The 23,519-nt window shown below is 37.0% G+C and overlaps 2 protein-coding genes and 1 long non-coding RNA gene across 3 annotated transcripts in view; 2 read left to right on the forward strand and 1 right to left on the reverse strand.

Annotated features, from left to right (window-relative positions):
- LOC105222495 (uncharacterized) overlaps positions 1-9,890 on the reverse strand; it is a 56,784-nt gene extending 46,894 nt beyond the window's left edge. Inside the window, exon 1 of the mRNA XM_049450503.1 lies at positions 9,751-9,890. The gene's annotated coding sequence lies outside the window, so the exon portion shown is untranslated. The remainder of the gene's footprint in view (positions 1-9,750) is intronic.
- Positions 9,891-10,063: 173 nt separating this feature from the next.
- On the forward strand, positions 10,064-12,744 carry LOC125776858 (uncharacterized). The gene is made up of 3 exons (XR_007422031.1): positions 10,064-10,829; positions 10,888-12,250; positions 12,317-12,744. It is a non-coding gene; the product is annotated as an uncharacterized LOC125776858 (long non-coding RNA).
- A 2,133-nt stretch (positions 12,745-14,877) lies between these two features.
- LOC105222494 (uncharacterized) lies at positions 14,878-22,264 on the forward strand. Its single transcript, XM_011199843.4, has 8 exons — positions 14,878-15,110; positions 15,354-16,233; positions 16,709-18,907; positions 19,722-20,259; positions 20,360-21,433; positions 21,510-21,652; positions 21,732-21,822; positions 21,891-22,264. Coding segments are annotated over exons 1-8 (4,992 nt in total). The 5' UTR covers positions 14,878-15,108; the 3' UTR covers positions 21,956-22,264.
- Positions 22,265-23,519: the final 1,255 nt, after the last annotated feature.

Raw genomic sequence — 23,519 nt, forward strand, 5'->3', positions numbered from 1 at the left:
CAAGCGGGCTACAGTGTGTTTTGTGAATGAATTAAATTGTTGGGGAATATAACTTTTTATTGCCGTTATTTGTATGTGCGAGCAATTAATTTAATTTTAGTTAAAGCTTAACGTAATTATACGATTGTAAGAGGAAATTAAAAATGAAATAAAAATAAAAATAAAAAACAGCAGCAATAATAAAAACAACAACAATTGTAAGAGTGCCAGTAATTGTTTCGCTTGATTTCATTATTATGTAACTTTGCGCGGAGTCGGAGTGATTTGGTGTGTTGAAGCAAGTATCTTTATTTAATATATGAATTAATTCAATGTAATAAAACAAGAAAAATATTTACGCGCTTCTCCGTATAGCGTGAAGTGTTATAAAAAGGCTTTTATATTGATTTTGATCGGCCAGTTTGTATGGCAGATATATGGTATAGCTGTCCGATCTGAAAGATTGCTTCAGAGATTGTGGTATTTCCTTAGACAATAATTTATGCCAAATTTTGTGAAGCTACCTTGCCAAATAAAAATGTTTTTCATATAAGGATTTGAGTTTGATTAGTCGGTTTGTATGGCCGCTATATGCTATAGTTGTCTGATCTGAAAAATTTTTTCGGAGATTGTAGCAATTTTTTGGGCAATAGTCTATGTCAAATTTCGTGAAGATTCTTTGTCAAATAAAATAGTTGTCCATACAAGCACTTGATTCCTATAGTATAGTTTATATGACAGCTATATGCTATAGTAGTCCGATCTGAAAAATTAGTTCGCAGATGGTAGCACTTCTTTGGATAATAGTCTACGCCAAGTTTTGTGAAGTCACCTTGCTAAATAAAAATGTTTTTCATATAGGGATTTGAGTTTGATTAGTCGGTTTATATGACAGCTATATGCTATAGTAGTCCGATCTCAACAATTTCTTCAAAATTTGTTGCGATATCTTATAACGAAATTTCGTTCCAATTTTTGTGCAGTTACCTTGTCAAATAAAAAAGTTTTCCCCACAAGGACTTTAGTTCGATCGTTCAGTTTGTATGACAGCTGTAATCTATACTGGTACGATATCAGTGACTCCAAAAAAGCAACTTTTTGTAGATAACAATAGGTATTCGAAATCAATTCAGACTCTTTCTTAAAAACTGAGGGACTAATTCGTGTATACACTGAGAGACAGGTCTGCCTAAATCGTCTCTGCTGATATTGTTGCCGAAATCGATGATCTTTCGAAAAAACACCTTCAATAGGTATATGATTGTGTCTCTAAAGTTTCATAAAATAGAATTGAAAGATTTATTGTCTGGAACTGGCCAAAAAGTAATCAAACCTTTTATTTTTTCAGACTATTTTCAGCAGAGCTGGAGAAATATCCAATCAACTCTTTTGAGTGCCATTACAAACTTATATATGTCGAACTTTTCTTGAAACTATTATTTTATGATAATTACTTTTATATTTTAATAAAATATGCAATTCAATACAATTTTTTCCATTTTTATTCGCGCAAACCCCACAATAACCCACTGTTGTTCGATGAGACATCGCCGACAAAAGTCGAATAAACCCTTTGATTTAACTTATTGGCCCATTTATGGTCATACACAAGCATACTTATAGAAAATACACATACATGCGTATGTATGTATGCAAGAGCATGGGCGAACATATATTTGTAATATGTCAAAAGTGTTCGTGGTGCTGACCATGCAACGCATTAATTTCTTAGCAGCCCCACTTTGAATGCATTCCAAGTGAAGGCGAGTGATGTTAAAGGCTAAATGACGAAAATCCAAGGCCGACGGATCTAAATATAGTGCACAAAAGCCTGTGTGCTTGAATGTGAGGCAACGAAGCATGCAACTTGCAACAGCAAATCGTGGCTCCAACACGATGCACAACATGTGGTCGTCGTGGTAGTGCAAGCTAACACATAACTAAATTAATTTTACGAAACGAATTTCTCTCGAATTTCAGCTTCGTAAATGATAACACGCATAAAGGTGCCCGCAGGTTGGAAGCTCAAAGCAAAGCCGATCGTAAATTCACGTGTTGAGTAAATGGAAAAATGCACTCGGCTCGACTTTAATCGTCCACTCTGCCGGTTCCCTAACACATGCTAAGCATTACACGGAGCTGAAACTATTGAGATGGAGAGTGGATTGAAATAATTTTTTATGTAACACTATAAGCTCTGATATTTTAATGTGCTTATTATATAATATTCCGGAATGTTGCGACTCGCCTCGGAAAGATGGCTCTGAGTTATAGCGTCGTTTTTACAACACAGTCAACCGCCTTCCTCCTTCTTAAATTAATCGAAAATCTAAAGCTAAAGTCCGTTCGCATAAAATCGCGAAGAGCGACCTTTTATACACTCGTATAGCAATGGTTATAGCAACCTTCTAAAGAAAATAGATCACCTCAAATATATATCTTCAGGTATATATTTAACTTAACTGTTCTCAAACTTGACATTCCAGAGACGTGACGCCTACAATGCTTGGAAATCGCGGTAGCAGCGCTGCATCGACGAAGAAGGAGCCTCTTTTAAAAATTTTTAAAGAATTGTAACGATTGATTCAATAAATTTTTTAAATCGACTCAGTCCTATTACTTTCCGGACAAAACCTATATGAGGCCATAACAGAAGGACAGAGATTCGCTAAAACCACCTTCCACAAAATGAAACTAACCCAGTAATGGTCAGGCCTTGACCGTTTTTAAACCCTGAACTGGGTATGTTAAGTTTACCACGAAGTTTGTAACACTCAGAAAGAAACTTTGGAGAGCCTATAAAATTTATTCGTCGTTTCTTCGTTTCGCTATATGACGCCAATTCGAGATACCAAGTGCAGCAAGTTCCTTCTCCACCTGATCTCTCAAACGGAATATAGGTCTTCCTCATCCTCTGTTTCCATCTTCGGGTACTGAATCGAAAACATTCAAATCTATAGTGCTCTCTTCCTTCCGAACAACATAACCTAGCCAGCGCAACCGCTGTCTTTTGATTCGCTGAACTACTTGTATGCCAATATCAAGTATGCTTCGAACAGCTCATCGTTCTATCGATTGTGGTACTCGAAGTTGCCAATGCGCTAAAGACCTGGAATCTTCTGCAAAGCTTTCTTCTCGAACACTCCGACTCCGACCGACTCATCATATCAACAGTTTTATTCATACGCATAGAAGTAATTAGCGTGACGAGCTGAGTCGATTTAGCCACATCCGCCCGTCTTCATAAACGCGAACTAGACGCTCATTTTTTGAGATATCAATCTGAAATTTTTCACACATGCTTTTATGACCAAAAAGCTGCTTTATCATACCACTATAGTATCACATCAAATGCTTGTAAGGAGTACTTTAACACTTGAACAGATATCTTCTTGGCGGCATGGATCATTGCCTAAGGCTGTAAGCTCCAAAGAAAAGATCAGATGGGATCGGAATAGCATATGAATATAGTATTTTCTGAAGTCAGTGGGTCAGTTTACTGCACCACTTGTTCTAACTAAGGGTTCCCACAAAAAATTGGACCGTTTTATTATGTGACGAAAACTAGTCTACAAGGAATTATTGATGGCATTGTTGTCTCACACAGAGATTATTATAATTATCCGGCTGAGATTACCCGATTCTATAAATACTTCCACTTCTAACAACAAAAGCGATAATTTAGTGGTTCGCCCACACTGAACACTGTAGACATTTGCGAAGCGAAGCGTGTGGAAAATTTATAAATAGAAATAATACGGACTTAGTAAAAGCAGAAAATTGACCACTGATGCGAGACAACATTTAACACATTCCCCAATTTACCGCTGTGATCGCTCTAAGTTGCTAAGGGGACAAAGAGAGGGAATCACACTACGTGCCAGACGCCATGGCCATACGCGCTATGCATGCTGCGAACCACAAAAAAAAATTGCAAAAAAGTAAAGAAACCAAAAACACGAGCCAGCGAAATAATGGCCGGCGAAATAAACCAGTCGGGAAAGGCATCTCATGTGCAAACCGAATTATGCATGGCGAAAAAAAAACACAATTTGCAGACAGTTTGCTCGTTTTTTTTTTAATTTTTTCCAAACTTTTTTCTTGCTATGCTATCTTAAGTGTACGATTTCGACGATTTCGCTGTCTGTGCATCGGTGCTAGGTGTGTGTGTGTGCAGGTCTTGTTTGAGTGGCGTCCAGACCAAAGTAAACAAACATACAGACAGATCACTTTATTTTAAATGTTTTATTGCTATTGTTGTTGTTGTGCTACTATGTGCTGATTTTGTTTCAGTTTTTTGTATCTACAAATATACACACATACATGTTCACTTTTGCTTTCCGCTTGGCACTACTTTAATATACAGGTACCTACATAAAGGGTGATCCATTTCGAGGTTTCCTACTTTTTTAAAGAAAAAACGCTGAAACTTCAAATTTAATGGGTAATGTTTATTATCATTCGAAAGATCATTCTTTGGCATTTACTTTTAGAAGATTATCTCTTTAAAATGTTGGCTGCGGCCACGTCTCAGATGGTCCATACTTTGAGTCTAATTTTCAATGACTCGTTCGAACATTTCGACTGGTAACTGTCGAGGTGACGCGAGTTATTTTAATCCAAGAGCTAAATCGAAGAGACATTGTCCGCATAGAATTTTGGCTTTACATATCCCCAATCGACCGGCCAAACGTGAAACTCTCTCGTTCTCTCAATTTATCCATTGATGGGTGTGATGTGGCGCCTTCCTGTTGAAACCAAATGTCGAGCTTCAATTTCAGGCATAGTCAGTTACCATGGCGCGATAACGTTCACCTTTGACAATTACGTTCTCATCGGCATCATTTTTGAGGAAATATGGACCGATAATTCCACCGGCCCACAAACCAAACTAAACCCTTGATTTTTCTGTATGAAATTACAGCTACTGAATCTCATTAGGTTGCTCTTCGTTCCAAATGCGGCAATTTTGCTTGTTTACATACCCATTGAGCCAGAAATGGGTCTCATCGCTGCACTAAACGTCGGATCTCATTGGAACTTTTCAAGAGCTCCAAGTCATTCCATACGTCAGTCCGAGTGAACATGACTGCGTGATCTGTTAAAAAAAAGTCTTTTGAATAAGTAACTCTACTTGGATCACCCGTTACATACATATACATATATCTAAATGCGTATAAGTATATCTATACATAATATACATATGTATGTATGTGTGTATGTCGCAATTGGCAGCACGTGTAGCGATCACAAAGCAAGCGACAACAATCGTATCTACCTAATAACCAAACAAAAACAAAATTGCATCAAACACCATTAAGTATTCCAAATCTAAAAAAAAAAAAACATTAAATACGAATAAGACGAACAAAGAAAAGCTATAAAGACGTTGTTGTTTCTTGTCTACAAAGCTCCAACCTCAACTACAGACATATCAACAAAGTAGTGCACATGGCATAGAGACATGACAGCAGACGTTGATCTTGAGTACAAACATACATACATATGTACATCCGAAGAGCGTGTGAAAAATGGTTGAGGTAAAGTAAGTGTAAGACGAAATATTTTGTCTTCTTAGATAGAAAGAAAAATCGAATCTTGCAGAAAAACTAATACAACCCAGTAGGAAATTAGTATGCTGAAGATAACAAATATTAATGGGAGCACAATCTTCGAGGATACAAGAAACACACATGTCAGTGCTTGAAAGGTCCAAACGAGGTTAGATCTCGCTCTAGACCGGATAAGATCTGGGTCGATTCCGGTAATGTAGAACCGGCTGTCTTGGGAATTGCCAATAAGCATAATGAACTCCTCTCCAAGCAGTTTATGCTGAGGTGTTTTCGTAGAAATCATCCCTGCAATTACCTGCTTGAAGTGGAATCGCCTCCTGTGAGTATCAAGAGGTCCTTCGGACGCAATTAATTTCAGACATGCCCTGACCGCCATTCACAGTGGAGCCATAAACACATTTGCCAACTCCCTTTCAGTGAATGCCGTAATTGGAGTCAAACCACCACCCATTACAGATGACGAGCTCGAGTTGCCGCGAAAATCGAGAGTGACTCTTGCGTAACTTCGTTCTGGATACTGCTACATGTTAAACTCCTACTCTAGAATCGATCCCGACATATCAAAATTATGTTCCGCATGCAACGAGTCCCCGCATGACTCTAACCACCTGTTTTCATGCCCAGCTAACCCTACACATCTGACACCCCTCTACCTATGGTCCGACCCAGTCGAAACAGCACGTTTGCTGGGCCTACTGTTGAATGACCTCGATGAAAACTTATCTGAAACTTTACCAACCTAATACGATAGCCATCTACTCACATATTAACATCCAATTTGTGTTTTTGATTTTATGTTAGCCAGTTTATTGGAATCATGGCCGACATTTGTCTACCTGTTTGGTTCATGGGTGCTATTAAAGCGATGAATCTCGGAATTTCAATACTTTACTCATTTGACTACGAAAAATTCCGAAAAAACCGCCATCACCCGGAATGACTCCCTTAAACAGCGACAGAAATCCGACCCTGACACAATTCTTCATCTTATTTCTAACAACTACATGAGTTCGGCTTGGTGCGAGCTGAGCTCAGCGCCCATTCATAGCAAAACCTAAGTCTAAATAAAACTTTTATGATAGGAGAGGGCTTCTGAAACAATCCTGTAACGGCACGGCAACAAACGAAGTATAACGGTATCATTTCTATAAGACGATCTACTCTCGAGCTACTGCTTAGAGATAACTCGATCAAGTGGTACACTGATGGCTCGAAGACGTTGGAGGGAATCGAGCAGGGTCGCAGACCCATGCATCAAGCTCTCCATGCCTATGAGAAGTATTCCGAGCATTTTTCAGGCAGAAGTCTTTGCCATAAGTCGGTGCATAGGGATAAACCTTCAACGCAACAATCGCAACGAATGCATAACCATACTTAGGGATAGTCAAGCGGCACCGTTCCCACGACAGTTGGGACTAAGTAACCGGAACAATTTTAAAGATGGTCACTGCAAGCTAAAGAAGCATTTACACAACATGAGCCTAGCTTCTTGCGTAAATTGCCGTTTCTGCGACAGGACAGTCTGAAATTCCAGAACACCTACTAATTGACTCCACAGCAGTCTGCAGACGCAGGTTTAAGTACCTTGGATCCATGTTTCCAAATAGTGATCACATCGCTCCGCTAGGCCCAGAATAAGATATATTTTATAAAGTCTGGGTATTACAATATTCGTTGCAAAACCTGTTCAGGGCATAAAAGTCCGCGAAAATTCCAAACTTATAACAAATGAATGTAATAATGAGCTCAGAACGGGGTGCAGAAGAGTTTTCTTTTCTTAATAATAACAGTAATAAAAATTTGCAACTCCACTATGTGTAGATACGTCTGAATATATTTACATATGTTAGGCTGGCACTCGCTCCAAAAAACAACAACGAGAATCGACTTACATCCGGTGGGCATTATCTAATCTGTTCAGTTCTCTGTATGCATTTCTAAGTGCTTTTATGAGTACTCATATATACAAGTATTATATTAGAGAACGCCGCGATCGCTATGCTTGCAAAAACATACATACATACATACATACATGTACGATTACAAACAACTATTTGCATACATTGTACATCTGTAAGTGGGCAGGTAGCTTACGACGGGATCAATAAACTCACCACTTTTATGGGTACTCACGTGTACAGGCCACTGTTTGTCGCTTGTTTACACCGGTCCACCGTTGTCGTTGCGAAATATATGCACGAAATATATTGTATTATATATCTGTAAGTGTTCATTGCACATTGTCATGAAAGTTTTAATTCAAATCAAAAGTAAGGCAAAACAATAAAAGACAGACACTCGTGATGTGCACACCAGACGTTAGAGATTATATACATACATACATACAAAGAAACATGCAGACATATGTATGTTTGTATGTTTGTGTAAAAATAACAAATAAATAAATCAGATAGTGATACCGGCCGCCGAAATGCAGTGGAGGTTGCTGAATATACATATGTATATTGAGAGTCACAAGTCTCGACCACGTGACAGCTGGAATTTCGCAACCAACCAGCCCAAATCAATTGCAACGCTTCGTGCGCGGAAGCAAAAGCCAATGGCAAATTTTCACCACATAACGACTTCAAAGTATTGCTCATTATATGCGCATATGTACATATATACATACATATATATGTATGTATGTAAGCATTGGCAGCAATGTATTTTATAACTAAAAAAGAAAGCCAACTAATGGCAATTAAAGCGCAAGAAAATCTAAGACTTTACCAAGGGAATGAAAGCGCATAACATAAAAAGTAAGATAGCGCCGGTCTCGAGCGGAATTGCACCATAGAGAGGTTGCTCGGCGAACCGAGATTAGAATACCTCCGCATTCTTCTTCGCGTAGGCGTAGATAATAGCCGAGTTAACCTCTTTCTGTTCACTTTTTAGTGCCGTTTTGAGTTAACAAGTGCAGCCAGGACCTTCTCCACCAGATGTCTCCAACGGATTAAGGATTTTACTCTTCCTCTGCTTCCTCCGACTGCATATAATACTTTCAAAGCTGGTGTGTTCTCATCCATCCAAGCATTCCTACTCATAGGAACATTTAATTAAGCTTCTAGGTATAAAGTAAAAGCGGTTGAAGAGAAATGAAAGCATCAAAGACTTCTGATAAAGCTTCTCAGTCATAAAGGGACTAAGGGTTTTATATTTTTCTCGCTTCTAGTTTTCGCTATAAGTATAACGGAAACCCACAAGCTCTTTAACTACTATATACCCATAGCCTACCAGACAGCAAAGGATGAACTACAAGTGATCCGCTCAATTCTTTAACAAACTCGGGAGTAATTTTTCAATCGTACAAACTATGCACAGTTAGATAACTTACCAAAAAACTGAAAGCCGAAATATTAATAGCTTTAAAGTTCGGGTAGTCCCTATTGTAATAATTATGACTTAAGACTTATCGCTCTAGTTGGTAATTTTTCGATCCGCAGACAGTCAGATAGCTTTATGAATTTTTCTATGCTTGAATCTAGTACTACAGATAACCATATTTAGGGCACCGGTGAAGTCGGTTAGCCTCAAGCCAATTGTAGTCCTTCATTCACTTGCTATGGCCGTCTTTTATCCGAAGCTTGTTGTTCATTTTCATTTTACGAAGCTGGTCCCAAACCCAGCGCACTATCCTGCGGAGGGGATGTTCGCTGAATTTAGCTCGCTTTCAAACGGATGTTCGTTAGCTACCCAGAGGATACTTAGTCTAAGACCGAAAGTAGTGAGCTGCTTGAGCCGTATGAAAAAGAATCCTTTCTGGTCGCTCCCGAGTTGAGTTCTACACATGGCTTCATTCTTCTTATGATATCTGATTGTTAGCCCACTTCCAGTGATAAGTATATGTACAAATTGAAGGTGTGTGGATATGGTTGAACAGATGCACGGTTGAATATTCTATTAATTATTGGTCACCCCCTTTGAACTGTTAGGGGTTTGTCCGTCTATAAGAACTGTCTGGAGACTTAAGTCTATTGACATGGGGAGCAAGATCTCTCGAAGTTTACTCAGATATGCTAATGCGGTTTGGCTCTAAAGGGAGCATCGTAGTTGTTAGTGGTACTCAAAAGTTTTTCCGAACATTTTTTAGACACTTTTGAACGATCTGACGGAAGAAAGGATCGCTGATATTTCCAGTCTATTCTACCCTTGTAAAACATATTACACTAGGGTAAAAAAAATGAGTGATACTTACATATATACGGACGTATTTGCCCATATAATGTGAGTAGCAAATGAAAGTGCCAACCGATGGGTTTAACGGTCAAATTTATGCACCAAAACAGCGCGCACACAAACAGCGATCGACATTAAATATGCACACCGATGTTTCGCAATCGATTCTCCGCCGACAGTGACTAACTGCAGACCCGCATGGATCGCAATGCACAGGAAGCATCCGCTGATTAAACGTGACACCAACAGCAAAAACAATAAGCAAAGTCAAAAGAGTGCAAGGCAACGTGAGCGAATGTGAGAGATTCGAAACCTTGAGCTTGAATAAGTCGATCGGGAATTGAAATGAAGTTCAAATAAGCAAAGAAATTTCCCAACGTTCGCTTTCACGCAGAACAAGCAAAGACATGACAGACAAATGTACATACTATATGTACATAGTATGTACTTGGACATGTAGTTCATCTATATATGGTACATGAGCAATGTGTATATGTATGTATTGATCGGTGTGATAAGATAAACAGCAAGATAATAAGTTTTACGCATGGCGGAAATTGAAAATGCGAACTTTTCCTGCGGACCGATAAGGTAAAGCGAATGACTTCTACCTTCAAAGTTACTTGCGTCGATGACTTACATAAATGAGATAAGAAGACAAACCCTTACTAGACTACTTCACTTAGGAGAACACGGATCTTGATCGGACACCTTTAAGCATCAATTCCTACAGGGGCGTCTTTTCGTTCAGTATTACGTACATATATTTGGAAATCGTACATAGATATAGTGAACATATCCCGAAATTGCAAATGAAAAGCTTGCTCGGCATTGTCAAGCATAAGTTTAGAAAGGTTGTTTTCTCTTGCTATTTGACGGTAGCCATACTGAATCTGAGGGACAATTAAGTCTACAGTCCATACCACGCAGTGTCGATTCGGAGCCGTTAGCAACAACTCGAGCTGAAAGCTTGTGCAAGAACTGAAGCCGCTCGACCTACCCAAGCGACATCACTTCGCTCTATGGCCTTTAGAGAAGTTCCAAGAAGATCCGACGTTTTCGAGCCAAATTTTTTATGGCGATGAGGCCCATTTCTGAGTAAGTAAACTTAACTTAATTAATATGAAAACCGACTATTTGATGCCCAAAATTGAAGCTCTCTCGGCGACATTTGGTTTCAACAAGACGGCGCCACTGCCCACAAATCGCATCAAGCAATGGATTTATTGAGAGAATTTACAACGATCAATGAATTTATTGAGAGAACACTTCGGTGAGCAGTTAATTTCATGTTTTCGAAAAATGTAAGGGCTAAAGACTATGCGGACAATCCCGCTTCGTTAGAGGCCTTAAAGCAAAACATTACGAGTGTCATTCGCCAGTTACCTGTTGAAACGCTCGACTGAATCATCGAAAATTGGACTCAAGGGATGGACCATCTGAGGCTGTAGCTGCGGCTAACATTTGCAAGAGATAATCTTCAAAGAATAAATGCTAAATAATATTATTATTTCGAATAATAATTAACATTCCCCATTAAATTTGAAGTTTCTGTACTTTTTCTTAAAAAAAAAAATAGTTAACCTCGAAGTGGATGACCCTTTATAAGAGATCGATGATCCAATAAGTCAAAGTCGTCTTCTGAGCTGTCTGGGATCTAACCTGTTTTGTAGTGATTAATTCGAACTCTGAGCGGCCGGTACATTGGAAATGAAGACGCTCATCTGCTTTTGAAAGTCGTAGTGAACGTGGCGAGTTATATTGGACCCAACCAATGATGTGGTTTTAGTTGCAGCGGCAGAAGGAAGTTAATAAAAGTCTCCATAGCTTCGGCGGTTTGTATGCTCAACGAGGGAGAATTTAATTGACGAACCAATAGTCTAGTACGGAAACAATGCCAGCACAAACTTAATATCAAGCTACGTGAGACGTTCGACTACACTGATCTCTCAAATAATATTTACTTAACTTCTTATTTATTTCCTACATGTTTATGACTGCAAAACTGTAGTCTTTCATTGTTAGCAAATTTTATAGTTTTCCCTCTTATTTGATTAAAAATATAGCAAGACGTTCGTTTTTTTTTTGTTTAACTTTCTGCTCACGTTTTATATTTGAATGTCTGCCACGTGAGTCTACAGTATTCTATTTTTATTGTTTCATTGTTTATTTGATACAACCCAGAAAACAGTTACAAATATTTATTCGTTTTTCTATTGACAATGTTTTGTTGATAGTTTGGACGAGCTTTTATTTCTCTCGGAAGGTTTGGTTTTTTTTGCATCTTTTTATTGTCAGCTTTCGCAAAGTCTCGTAGTTAATAAGCTTTGGGAAAAATCTGCCAAGATCGCTGCCTCCGAAGCTTTGATTTATCAGCAGAGGCTAGAGTAAGGGTTGATTTTCTGAACTTAAGAGACTACTACCTCAATACTTTCAAGTAGAACAGCATCGTAAGCATAGCAAGGGCTCGCAACGGGTTTTTTCTAGTCACTCTCTGAGCAACTGGACTTTGCTTATAGGTACATGTGTATATAGAGAGATATCCCGTAGATGGCTGTTCAGCTCAAATTTATCGCATTCCGTAGTGTTTACTGGGCGTTGAGAGGCTTGTTAACAATGACAATCGAAATAACTGTGACTGCTATCACTTTGAACGATCAGCCGGCGGCAGCACATGCTAGGTTATCAACACTTGGAACTAGAACGAAATGATTGTTTGTTGTTTCCACATTTTATATGGTACATATCGTCACCTAAAATGCAAAACAACGTATAATTAAAAAAAATTAAATTGAGTTTTTTATTGCTAACAATTCACTACATCATATTACATACATATATGTAACATATGTAATATTTTCAGCTTCAGCTGTCAATATATAATCAATATATAACCAATATGTAACCAATATATAACCAATATGTAACTAATATGTAATCAATATATAACCAATATATAATCAATATGTAACCAATATGTAATCAATATGTAACCAATATATAACCACTTTATAACCAAAACTCACAATTTGTTCCAATATGAGTGGTTTCTATTATATCGCTTTCCTTCGTCTGCAAGCTTATGAAAAGTGTTGTTATGTTATTTTGTATTTTAGTTGACAATATGTATGTCACGCTTTACAAAAATAGCTGCACATAAAAACTTTATTACTAATTACTTAAATGAAAAACTATAAAATACTAAGTAACAGCAGTTAACGGAGTGCTGATAAGATAAATTGCAATATTTTACAAAGTTGAGCAGAGATAACTGCATTTGTAAGTTATCTACTTGAAGTTGTTAGTCTGATCTTGACACTAAAAGTCTCTGAACTAGATACATACATACGTAACGGGTGTTGCAATAAGGGTGAAATCATTTCTTTCCAAGAATTGTTAATGTTTCTTGTTTAATGTGAAGTACAATCGATGCAAATAAGTTTTAACATCATTTAAATGATCTCCACGACTTCCTTTGTAGGAACGAATTCGATGAACTCAATGTACGAGTATTTTTCCCTTGATTTAGTGGGTACGTCACGTTCAATATCGACTTCTAAAGCTTGAAGAGAGCCCGGTTTATTGCTTAAGACCAATGACTACAAACAACCACACAAGAAATAGTCGAATGGTGTTAAATCACAACTTCTTGGAGGCCATACAATGTCACAATTTCTTAAAATAATCGAATCTCCAAACTTTTCTTGCAATAATTCGGTTGTTGCACGTGCTGTGTGGCACGTAGCGCCATCTTGTTGGAACCAGATGTTGTCATGCTCAACTTCTTCCAATTTCGGAGAAAAGCAGCTGTTTTAGCGATTGAACGCGACACCTTACGCCATACCGGTCCCTGTGATCCCCGAATCAGAGATCTCAATTTGGAGATTGAGCAAATAGTAAACCAACACAAGCAGACAAAATGGATGGAGCACCTGAACCGGTGTGAGTAAGCTTTGGACTACTGTCAAAGTTGAAATTTAATGCAATGGACATGCCTCTTTGAACCCAAAGGAGTGCGCGAGCTATTTTAGTCGGCAATTTACACTACACCCTTTTGTAGGCAAAGCCAATAATGTTTTACTCGACGGCTGAGCAAAATGCCAGAAGACTATGCACCACTTACTTTCATCGATGAGGAGGTTCAGAGTCCAAATCCATTGGCTCTGATGGAATTAACATGCAGATGCTACAGCATCTAAGCTCCGCGAAAGAAAGCTATCTTATCTAGATCCTCAACCTGTCGCTGACCTCTTCAAATACCTGATGTGAGGAAAATCGGAAGTGTGGTCCCACTACTGAAACCTGGGAAACCCGCCAGCAAAGGGAAGTCCTATCGTACGATAACTCTCCTTTCCTCAGTAGTGAAAATACTTCAGACCTTGCTACTACCGACCTTCATACACCACCTGAGCCTAGCAAACCACCTTTGTGGACATCGGAAAATCTTTGCTCCCTCCAGGACTGAAGAGGTGGACTATGAACCAACTTGGCGTTCGTCAATCATCCATACTATTTCGAGCTAAAAACTCAAAACTGAGAAAAATTAACAGAGGAGTTCCGCAAGGTATTTTTTTTTTTAAATTGTTTTCAAGTATTTTTCTCCACCATAAAAAGGGTTAAACTATTATTATATAGGGGAAAAATTCGATTACGTTTTAAAATTTAATTGTAAATATTAAAAATTTAGTAAGTACGAAACACGCAAATATATTAAATCTGAAAAAAAATTTAATTTTTAATTATATTCTTGGGATTAAATTTATTTTCCACTATGCTATTTTTCTTAAATCGCATTGTTGGGCAAATCATTATCGATTGATAGAAAATATTAAATGTATTAGAAATAATTAATATTATATATATATATATACATATATGTATATTATTACTAAATGTATACAACATTTTTTTACTTGGAATTATTTGTCATAAGATTAAAATTTATAAATTACACGTTCAATTTTTTTTACTACCAATGTTTCTCATGCAGGTTAAAGCTGTGTTTCATACACACGACAAACGGAATACACTCAAGCGTTGCCAATAATTTATATATTTGCTTTTGAGCAGCAGCACACTAAAAAATTGTTCATACAGGTATATATATTATAAAACGTTATTAAATAAATATACATTTTTAAAAAAGAATTAAATATAATTACTTGAACAGTAAATATTAAAGTTATAGAGAACATATTGTTGTAAATGCGTGGAATTTCATTGCACGAACAGACAGTGGCAACGTGAAGACATTTTAAAAAAATGGCGCAGTAACGGCTCTGTGGAGGCCAAACACAAGCTTCAGAGAATCGAAGATAATTTTTTATATCAACAAAAATTGGTTCTAGATCAAGAAATTATAAATAACTGCTGTGATATGTAAGTGCTGCGTTAAATATATATATTGAGCATAATACGAATATTAATATATTTTAAAAAGTGATGTGCGTACAAAGGAATTGACAAATTGTTTTGTAGTTGTGTTTGCTTCGTGTTTATCTCCTATAAATATGTGATTTTTGCGTCGCTTCGCTTATAATCGTATTTTTTTATTTTTTCTCAATATATACACAAATTTCAACATTGATATGAATATATACTAACCAAGTTGTATCCCTGCAGGACATCCGATTGCTTTAATATAAGCGAATTCTCGGAATATCTTGACGATACCGATGGTCATCGCTTGGCACAGTTTTTGCAGAAAAAAAGTGGTGCGGTGCGTAATGGTGTGAAACAAATTTTCGATACTGAACCACAGAGATTTAGTTTAAATGTACGTCTGAAGCGCATAAGTTCACCACCAGTGCCAACAGCTGAGGTTGAAAATGAAAGTGAATGTGTCATACCAGAAACGCAGGATGCGGATAAAGAGAACGATGTTCAAAATAAAGAACATAAGGAGTTGGAATTGTCTCCTGAACAAGAAGTGTTGCAGCAAAAGGCTTCACAAGTAAATGAACCACAATCACTTGTAACTGTAGATGAATCATTAAATACTGAGCAGAATGGAAGGCTTTCTAATTCTTCTGTACCAGTTGTGTTACCAATGGCTAACAATAAAACTTGTCCTGAAACTAAAAGTATGGTAATATCACCTGTGAAATCACCAACGGAGCAATGTACAATAGGACCTAAAGTAAGAAGTCCATCGAAAATATCAGAAGCTTTGCAGCTCTCAATTCTAGCAGAAGAAAATGAACCAAATAAACAAATGGAAGAACCACTATTGCCAATGATCCCAGTTTCTCCACAGCTATTGGAAGGACCCAACCTACGGGAAAAGCTAGCAGTTAGCGCTAGGTCTGGCACATTTCAACAATCAAAAATACCATGCCCTATTATACCAAAAACACCACGATCAAAGTTGTCGCGTAGTGGTGGTCTTCGAAGTGGCGATCGACTCCGTCGACAAGTGTTGAAACGTATCTCAAATCTAGAAAACAACGGTCGCCGAACTTTACTTTCGGAATTCGAAAGTACACTTTGCTCATCGGACTTTGTAAGTATTAGGGGTTAGGGGTAGACAAATTAAGTAATTATTTAAAATTATAAAATCATAGCATTAATAAATAGGTTTTCGGCTGAACTTTATAGTACTTAAAAATAATAATAATTTTAAAAGAAATACATGCTACTTGTTGTTACTAATCCTTGTGAATTCATCCAAAATCGAAAGCAAACAAAATAGTTTTAAAAATATTTTCGGGGGGAAAACAACAGTTAATTAGTTGAGTATTAGCCAGTTTAGAAAACATAATTTTTGGAGAAAATAGCATTTGAAGCATTACACGAACGTCCCATAGCGATCGATATGTATATTGAGTAACTCGAAAAGTATCTGTCGGAAATACTTCAAATTTTCAGATAACATTTATAGGATGAATCAGTTTAATTTGAAAATTCTGACTGCCCCTAACCCCATAGCAGAAAATTTTTGAACTGAACTTAGCCTTAATAAAATTTATCGTTTTTAGTCGCCAGCAATATGCAGTACACCAATGCATCATACACCACCTGCAAATATATTAAAAACACCACCACGGATAAATAATTCACTAAATAGGCCGAAAACACCGGAAATAGATGCTTGCATTCCAAATAAAGAATCATTGCAACACACACAAAATAATGCAGCACAACAACAACAACAGGAGCCATTAATAAAAGATATGGTTGAAGCACTAGAAGAGACAATAAAAAAACTCAAAAGTTTTGAAAATCCTCCACACACACTCGTTACGCCCGAGTCTACTATAAATACCACAGATTTGCAGCTGCCACAAAAACAATTACAACAAGCACTTGTTCCGGCATCAACTGATAACGAAGTTGTTAAAAGTAATATGACTGCTACCGAGGCTTTGCTCCAGGAAGTGCAAAAGACACTGACTGATTTAAGGCACTCAAATTTACAAGCACCAAAAATAGTTATACCCGTAAATCAGACTTTTAACAATGCGCAACCAACACCAGCAGCAGACAAACAGATAGGTGGAAAGGAAACTAATCCTGAATGTGAGGGCGATAAAGTAACGCAGTCCGAGGCGCAGGCCAATCAAACAACCGGTGCAATATCACGCAACAATATACACGGCGTCACATTCTCGCATTCACATTGTACACAGCATCATACAATAACAGCGGCAAATTTGAATGGTGCCAGCAATTTCAATAGTCCTAAACATCCCATAAATCACCCTACTTTTACGTGTAACAACACAACAACAAAAACTAATCTACCGACAGACTCAGTACAATTTAAGAATGTAACAAGACCCTCCGGTAATCAAGAGGCTGTTGCCGACAACAGCAAACCAAACACAACAGCAGTCAATTCGATATTGCTAAACGAAAGCAATAAGCGTCGAATTACGCGCTCAGCTCATTTGGAAGCCAATTTTGTTAAACCACAAAGTTTTGTCAATCATGATGCCTCCACATGCACAACATTAAATAATAGAACAAAAGTTCCCACTGAAACTGCAAATAAAGCGCCTAGCACTATGCATTCACTTACAGAGAAAACAATGTCACAGCTTTTAACTGATGATGAAGATGAGGAGGCAGATATGCATTACACTGTGAATAAAAGGCTAATCTTACGTAAAAGTGGCCCACTTAATCTGGCCACTGAAAAACCACGGACGACGAAGCGTAATCGGCGGACAATTAAACGCACATTGCGAACACGTGTTCACCAATCATCCACCAAAGCGTTCGCGTCATCACCATTACTCACAAGTGATACGGAAACCGAATCAGGACCACCGCCAGCGCATCCACTTAATTTGCAACACGTTAAACCTGTCGAACATATAAAAGTACAACAATTAAGGCGACGACGACCCTTAAATAAAGCACCAAGTACACCGAAAAACGGCGAACTCTTTGCCGATGAGTTGAAAGCGCATTTGGCACGTCTAACAAATCATGAAATTCTTGATTTGCGCAAACGCAATTCGATGGGTTTAATGAATGGTAAACGTTTGCGAAAATCGTCAGGTGCCAACAAACAGGCCCTCGAGCAGAAATTGAAAATTGAAGAAGAAATTCAATTGGAAATTTTGCGTCGTGAATTATTGGGTAACACTGAGGGTTTACGGGGAGAGGTGCAGCAGCAAACGGATTACGATGAGATAAATCAAAACAAAGTTAGTACGGTCGAGTCGCCACTAGCGACTGAAGTAGTTGAGGTAATTAAAGAAATCATCTTAGATGAACTGCCACAAGCACCTGCAGCATTCAAGGATAATACTATTATTGCTGCAGACGGTGCTTTCTTGGACAATGCAACTATAACACCGGCACTATTAAAGGATAATACTGCAGGTGGAGTGGCTACAAGAACTGAGGATAACTGTGATGCTGCTGTTGCAGTTTTGGAAACTGAGAATAATGTGGTAGATGCTACAGTTACGCCTGATGTTCCTGAACCGTTTAAAGATAATTCTTGTGTCGATATTGCTGCACCTAACGCAGTTAATACTAACGACCATGAAAACGCACTGCACCAAACACTCCTACAATTGACACAGCGCGTATGTTATAACAACTCATTAGTTGATGACTCGAGTAGTGAACGTATTACTTTTGTTCAAACCAAAGTTAATAATGTTCAAAATACGACAAAGGCGAGAAAAACGCGTCAACGAAGCAAACATTCAGAAGCGTTGGTAAGTGAAATCACAATTTAGCGGTAATGTGTAAGCTTTTTTTGAATTGCATATCTTAATGTTCAAGTGTTAAAAATCGTAGAAGAAAGTACGGTTAACCGTGTCAATCTCTTTACGTGTACGTGTGTCTCAATCTCTTAGAAACGACTTTTTGGCATGTGCGGTATTGTTATCCAATGTTTATGAGAACACACAATTGTAGCGCAAAGTTTTTTTTTTCAGTGTTTTAATATAACCAGTGAATAATTTTATTTCGCAAATATGATGCAAGGGTACTCAAAATCATATATTTATATTCTGAACCGGGTATATTAAGTTTGCCACGACGTTTCCCTTAATCCTCTTATGATATAGGAAATACACATGTAAATGCTATTATAGCTTTAGTAGAGTCGAAGTTACCGTTTTTCTTGTTTACCGTAAATATGTGAGAAACGTACTTAACCTCAAATAATATTTTGCCATTTACAAGTTGGTATAATCGTGCTGTCCGTTTAAAATACATTTTTATGGTATTCACTTTCATTTTATATATAAAAATGAAACGCTATTTCGTTGTGTGTTCTCATAGCGCCCGTACCACAACACGGAAAGATATGAAAATTTGCACAATTCTTCGTTTATTCATGTTAAAGGTCCTTACGGAGGCCTTTATTACAGATTCGATGAAATACTTGTAAATTTCAATTAAAAAAATCTGTTTGTAAAATAAATTTCAAACTCGAAAAAAATATTATGACGAAAAATTGCAAATTAAATTTAGTATATCACAATAATATATATTCACTTGTAAAAATATTTTGCTTAATTTTAGCCTGAAGTAACAAGAAAATATTTTCAATTAGAAGAAAGTATTAAAACACGCCGCGAGTATAACAAGTCCAAGCGTTCGCTGTACAATAAAGGTGATTCGTTTGACGAAGATAGCGAGGCTTCAGATAGTGAAAAAGATAATTTTCAAAAAAATTCGACACTAACGGAGCCAATACCACCGCCACCAGCTATCTCACCGCTAAGCAATATACAAATACCATCACCGCCGCCGCCACTGAGCTATTCGAGTGTTTCCACATTTGTACTGCCGAGCTTGCCAACGGAAGAATTTGTTTTGCCGCCAACGCCATTTTCCGACAAACCAATGGATATTAGTGCGAATGGTGCAAAGGCCGACACATTATCCGCGGCGTCTAATAATACCGCTGCCACCACAGTTGTATGCCAAAAGGATGATGAACTGTTCAAAAAGCCCACAAAGCTTGCGCCACGTGTTTCACGTAAACGAAGGCCACAAGATTCAAAAACTTACATCTCCAGCAATGTGAATCAAACTGAGCGCACAGATGACACCGAAGGTAAGTGCCACTTTTATTTTAATACACTCGAAATATCTAATTTCTTAGCAACTATTTGATTTCATTTACATAAAAATAAATTTTGGTTTGCACTACACAGGCTTACGTCGATCGAAACGCGCGCCGAGTACTTCCGATTGGAATGGACATGCACTTTTGAAATCATTGTTTAATTTAACGTCATTAAATAAAACTAAAAAGAAGCCAACAAACCGAACAAGCTCCAGCAGCAGTAACGCGAGTAGAGGTGGTGATCTGAGCACACCAGTCGCCTCTAGCACAGTAAATGATGCTAATGTCAAGAAGCGGACTCGTAAACCTAAAAAAACAGTGATCGCGCAAGCGCCAGCATTTAGTTACCTTGGCGATACGAATATAACATCGAGCACCGTGCACTCACAACAAAATACCGAAAGTGATGCGTTGAGTGCACAGCTGGAAGCAATTCCAGAAACATCCATAGAAACTGATGACCATGCAGCAGTGGTGGCAAGTTCAATGGCAGTCGCACCAGCGCCAAATGACAACAATTTACCATGCACTTCCACCTCCATCATTAACAAAAACATTAAAACCACAACTAAAACCAAGGAAACCACAACAAATAGGAACAAAAAGACTGGAGCAACAGGAAAGCAAACTGCGATACCGAAAAAAAGAGGCAGACCCAGGAAAGCAGTTACAGGTGCTAAAAAAAATCAGCAGCAGCAGCAGCAAGAAGAAGCTGACGCAGTGGAAGCAGCAGAGCAAATCCCGGACGATGACACCGCAAATCGCACAGGACTGTTGGAGTGTAGTCGCGTTTATTTGCCACCACCGCCATCGTTGGAGGAGCTCAATGAAATGTTTGATGAATTGAAAAATGCCGCCAACAATTTGAGCGACGGGGAGACTATGCCGAATGGTGCAGAATCGAGCACTTCGACTCCGACGACAGATAGTAATGTTCGCTTACGACCTGTGCGTGTACGTTTGCGTCGTTTAAGAACACGTGACATATCCGCCGCAACCTCAAGCTCGGCCGCTACAAGTTCGGCGTCGACCAGTACAGCGAACAGTGAGTCAAAGCAAACGACGGAAAGCAATCGTAAAGAGTTGCTGGAGTGGCTGAAGAATGTATCACATTTGCAATCGGCCACAAATGAGCGACAAGTCTTTATGGATATGCGACCTTGTGAGTGTCATACAACATAACACAGCTGATTGATGCATTGACTTTAATTGTGGTTGTGTTTCGTTTTTCTTTCTAGCCACTGCCGGTAAATTATTTTTTACCGATTTGGAGGGTATAGACTATGCCTTTTACGATACGGATGATAAGTGTAGTCTCGGCTATTTGCGCTTCAAGCCACTGCAGTGCAAGCCTTCGAAGCGTGCGAAGAAGTATCATTTGGTAATACTTTTATCAATATATATCTATATAATAATACCATTATTTTTTCCATTTAATAAGTGCAATATTTGTTTTACAGCACTTTGTTGTTCTTACGGGTTCATTTGAGATCAGCACGGAACGTGAAAGCGCCAATTTCGGTGTTGGTGATATGGTAGCCATTAATATAGGTAAGGCGCGCATGCGCAACTGCGTTTAGCATACAACATTAATTAATGTACGTTTATTTACCCCGCAGGCCGTCGCTATAAAATCACAAATTTGGAAAATGATATCGGCGTACTTATGGTGATAAAGAAGTAACAGCGATGCGCATGCGCATTCCAGTTATGTTAATACTTCTGAATAAGTAAATATTCGCATACGTCTCCATATATATTTAAGTATTTTCATACTCATAATACGTACATATTTCCATATTTAGTATTAATTTTAGTTTTATAAAATCGAAAATAAATTCTTTGTTGAACGTTTTCTTGCGCAGGGGTTGAGTTAATTCTTATCAATATTGAAATACTAAAAAAATTTGTTATCATATACATATGTACGTTTTGAAATAATATGTATGTAATTGAATTTAATAAATAAAAAAAAAATATGTATATAACACGAGATATATTTCGCTTTGAAGTTATTAACTAATGCAGTGAAATCTCCTATCAGCGGGCAGTGGCGGGAATTAGAATGAATTTTATTTATTTTTTTTTAATTTCTTTTTTTTATTTAAATTTTTTTTTTTAATTTTTATTTTTTTTATTTTAATTTTAATTTTTTTAATTTTAATTTTTTTATTTTTTTTTATTTTTATTTTTTTTTTTTTTTTAATTTTTATTCTTTTTTAATTTTTATAATTTTTCTTTTTTAAATTTTTACTTATTTTAATTTTAACTATTCTTTTTAATTGTAAATATTTTTTTATTATTTTAAACTAAATTTTTTTATAAATCGAATTATTTTTTAATTTTAATATGTTTTTAAATTTTCATTTTGTTTTAATTTTAATTATTATTTTTTATTATAATTTTAATATTTTTTTTTTTAATTTTATTTTTTTTAATTTTATTTTTTTTAATTTTAATTATTTTTATTTAAAAAAATGTTCTTAATTTTTATATTTATTTTTCAATATGTAATAATTTCTATTTGTTATTATTTTGTTTTTTATATTTTTAATTTTTTTATGATTTATTTTTTTAATTCATATTTGTTTTATTATTTATTTTATTTTATTATATTTTTTATTTCATTTTTATTTTTTTTTCATTTTTATTGCTTTTTTTTAATTTATATTTCTTTGCTTAATTTTTTCTCTTTTTTATTTCTTTTTTCATTTGTCTTTCTTTTTTTTCAAATGTTAAAATTTTTATTTTTTTTCAAATTGTAAAATTTTTGGGTTTTTTAATTTTCATTTCTCTTTTTACAAATACATATTTTTTTATTTTATTTTAGTTTTGTTTATTATTAATTACTTTAACATCCTTGAAACTCTGAATCAGTGGTGTTGTTGTTGTTGTAGCGGCAGGATTGGATCAGGGATCGCAGATATCGGTAGATCTTCAACTATCGAAGCTGCAACTTGCATGCATCTGCGTGTCGGGTGCCATGCGCACATGCCCGACGGCAGCATTTCGTGTGCTTAACCTCAAACCAATTCATCTACTAATCGGTCAGGTAGTCAAACACACTTCTTAAAATTGCAGCAGAAGTGTTTGGCAGAGGTGAGGTAATCTCACATGCCAACGTATGAAGGAATTAAGTGGTGAAATACCATTGGCTCTTCTCTCGAGGGACAGCATTACCAAAAGATCAAACTTCATAAGAAGTACAAAGTTACCATTAGCAGTAAGGCTGAATGGAATTTCATATC

Source organism: Bactrocera dorsalis, chromosome 2, assembly GCF_023373825.1.
Source record: "Bactrocera dorsalis isolate Fly_Bdor chromosome 2, ASM2337382v1, whole genome shotgun sequence".
In the NCBI taxonomy this organism is placed as follows: domain Eukaryota; kingdom Metazoa; phylum Arthropoda; class Insecta; order Diptera; family Tephritidae; genus Bactrocera; species Bactrocera dorsalis.

What these genes read in the sequence shown, in the direction of transcription:
- LOC105222494 (XM_011199843.4), top strand. An exon ending in CACTTTGCTCATCGGACTTT is followed by an intron (nt 16,234 to 16,708) that starts GTAAGTATTAGG and finishes TATCGTTTTTAG; the next exon opens with TCGCCAGCAATATGCAGTAC. An exon ending in GCAAACATTCAGAAGCGTTG is followed by an intron (nt 18,908 to 19,721) that starts GTAAGTGAAATC and finishes GCTTAATTTTAG; the next exon opens with CCTGAAGTAACAAGAAAATA.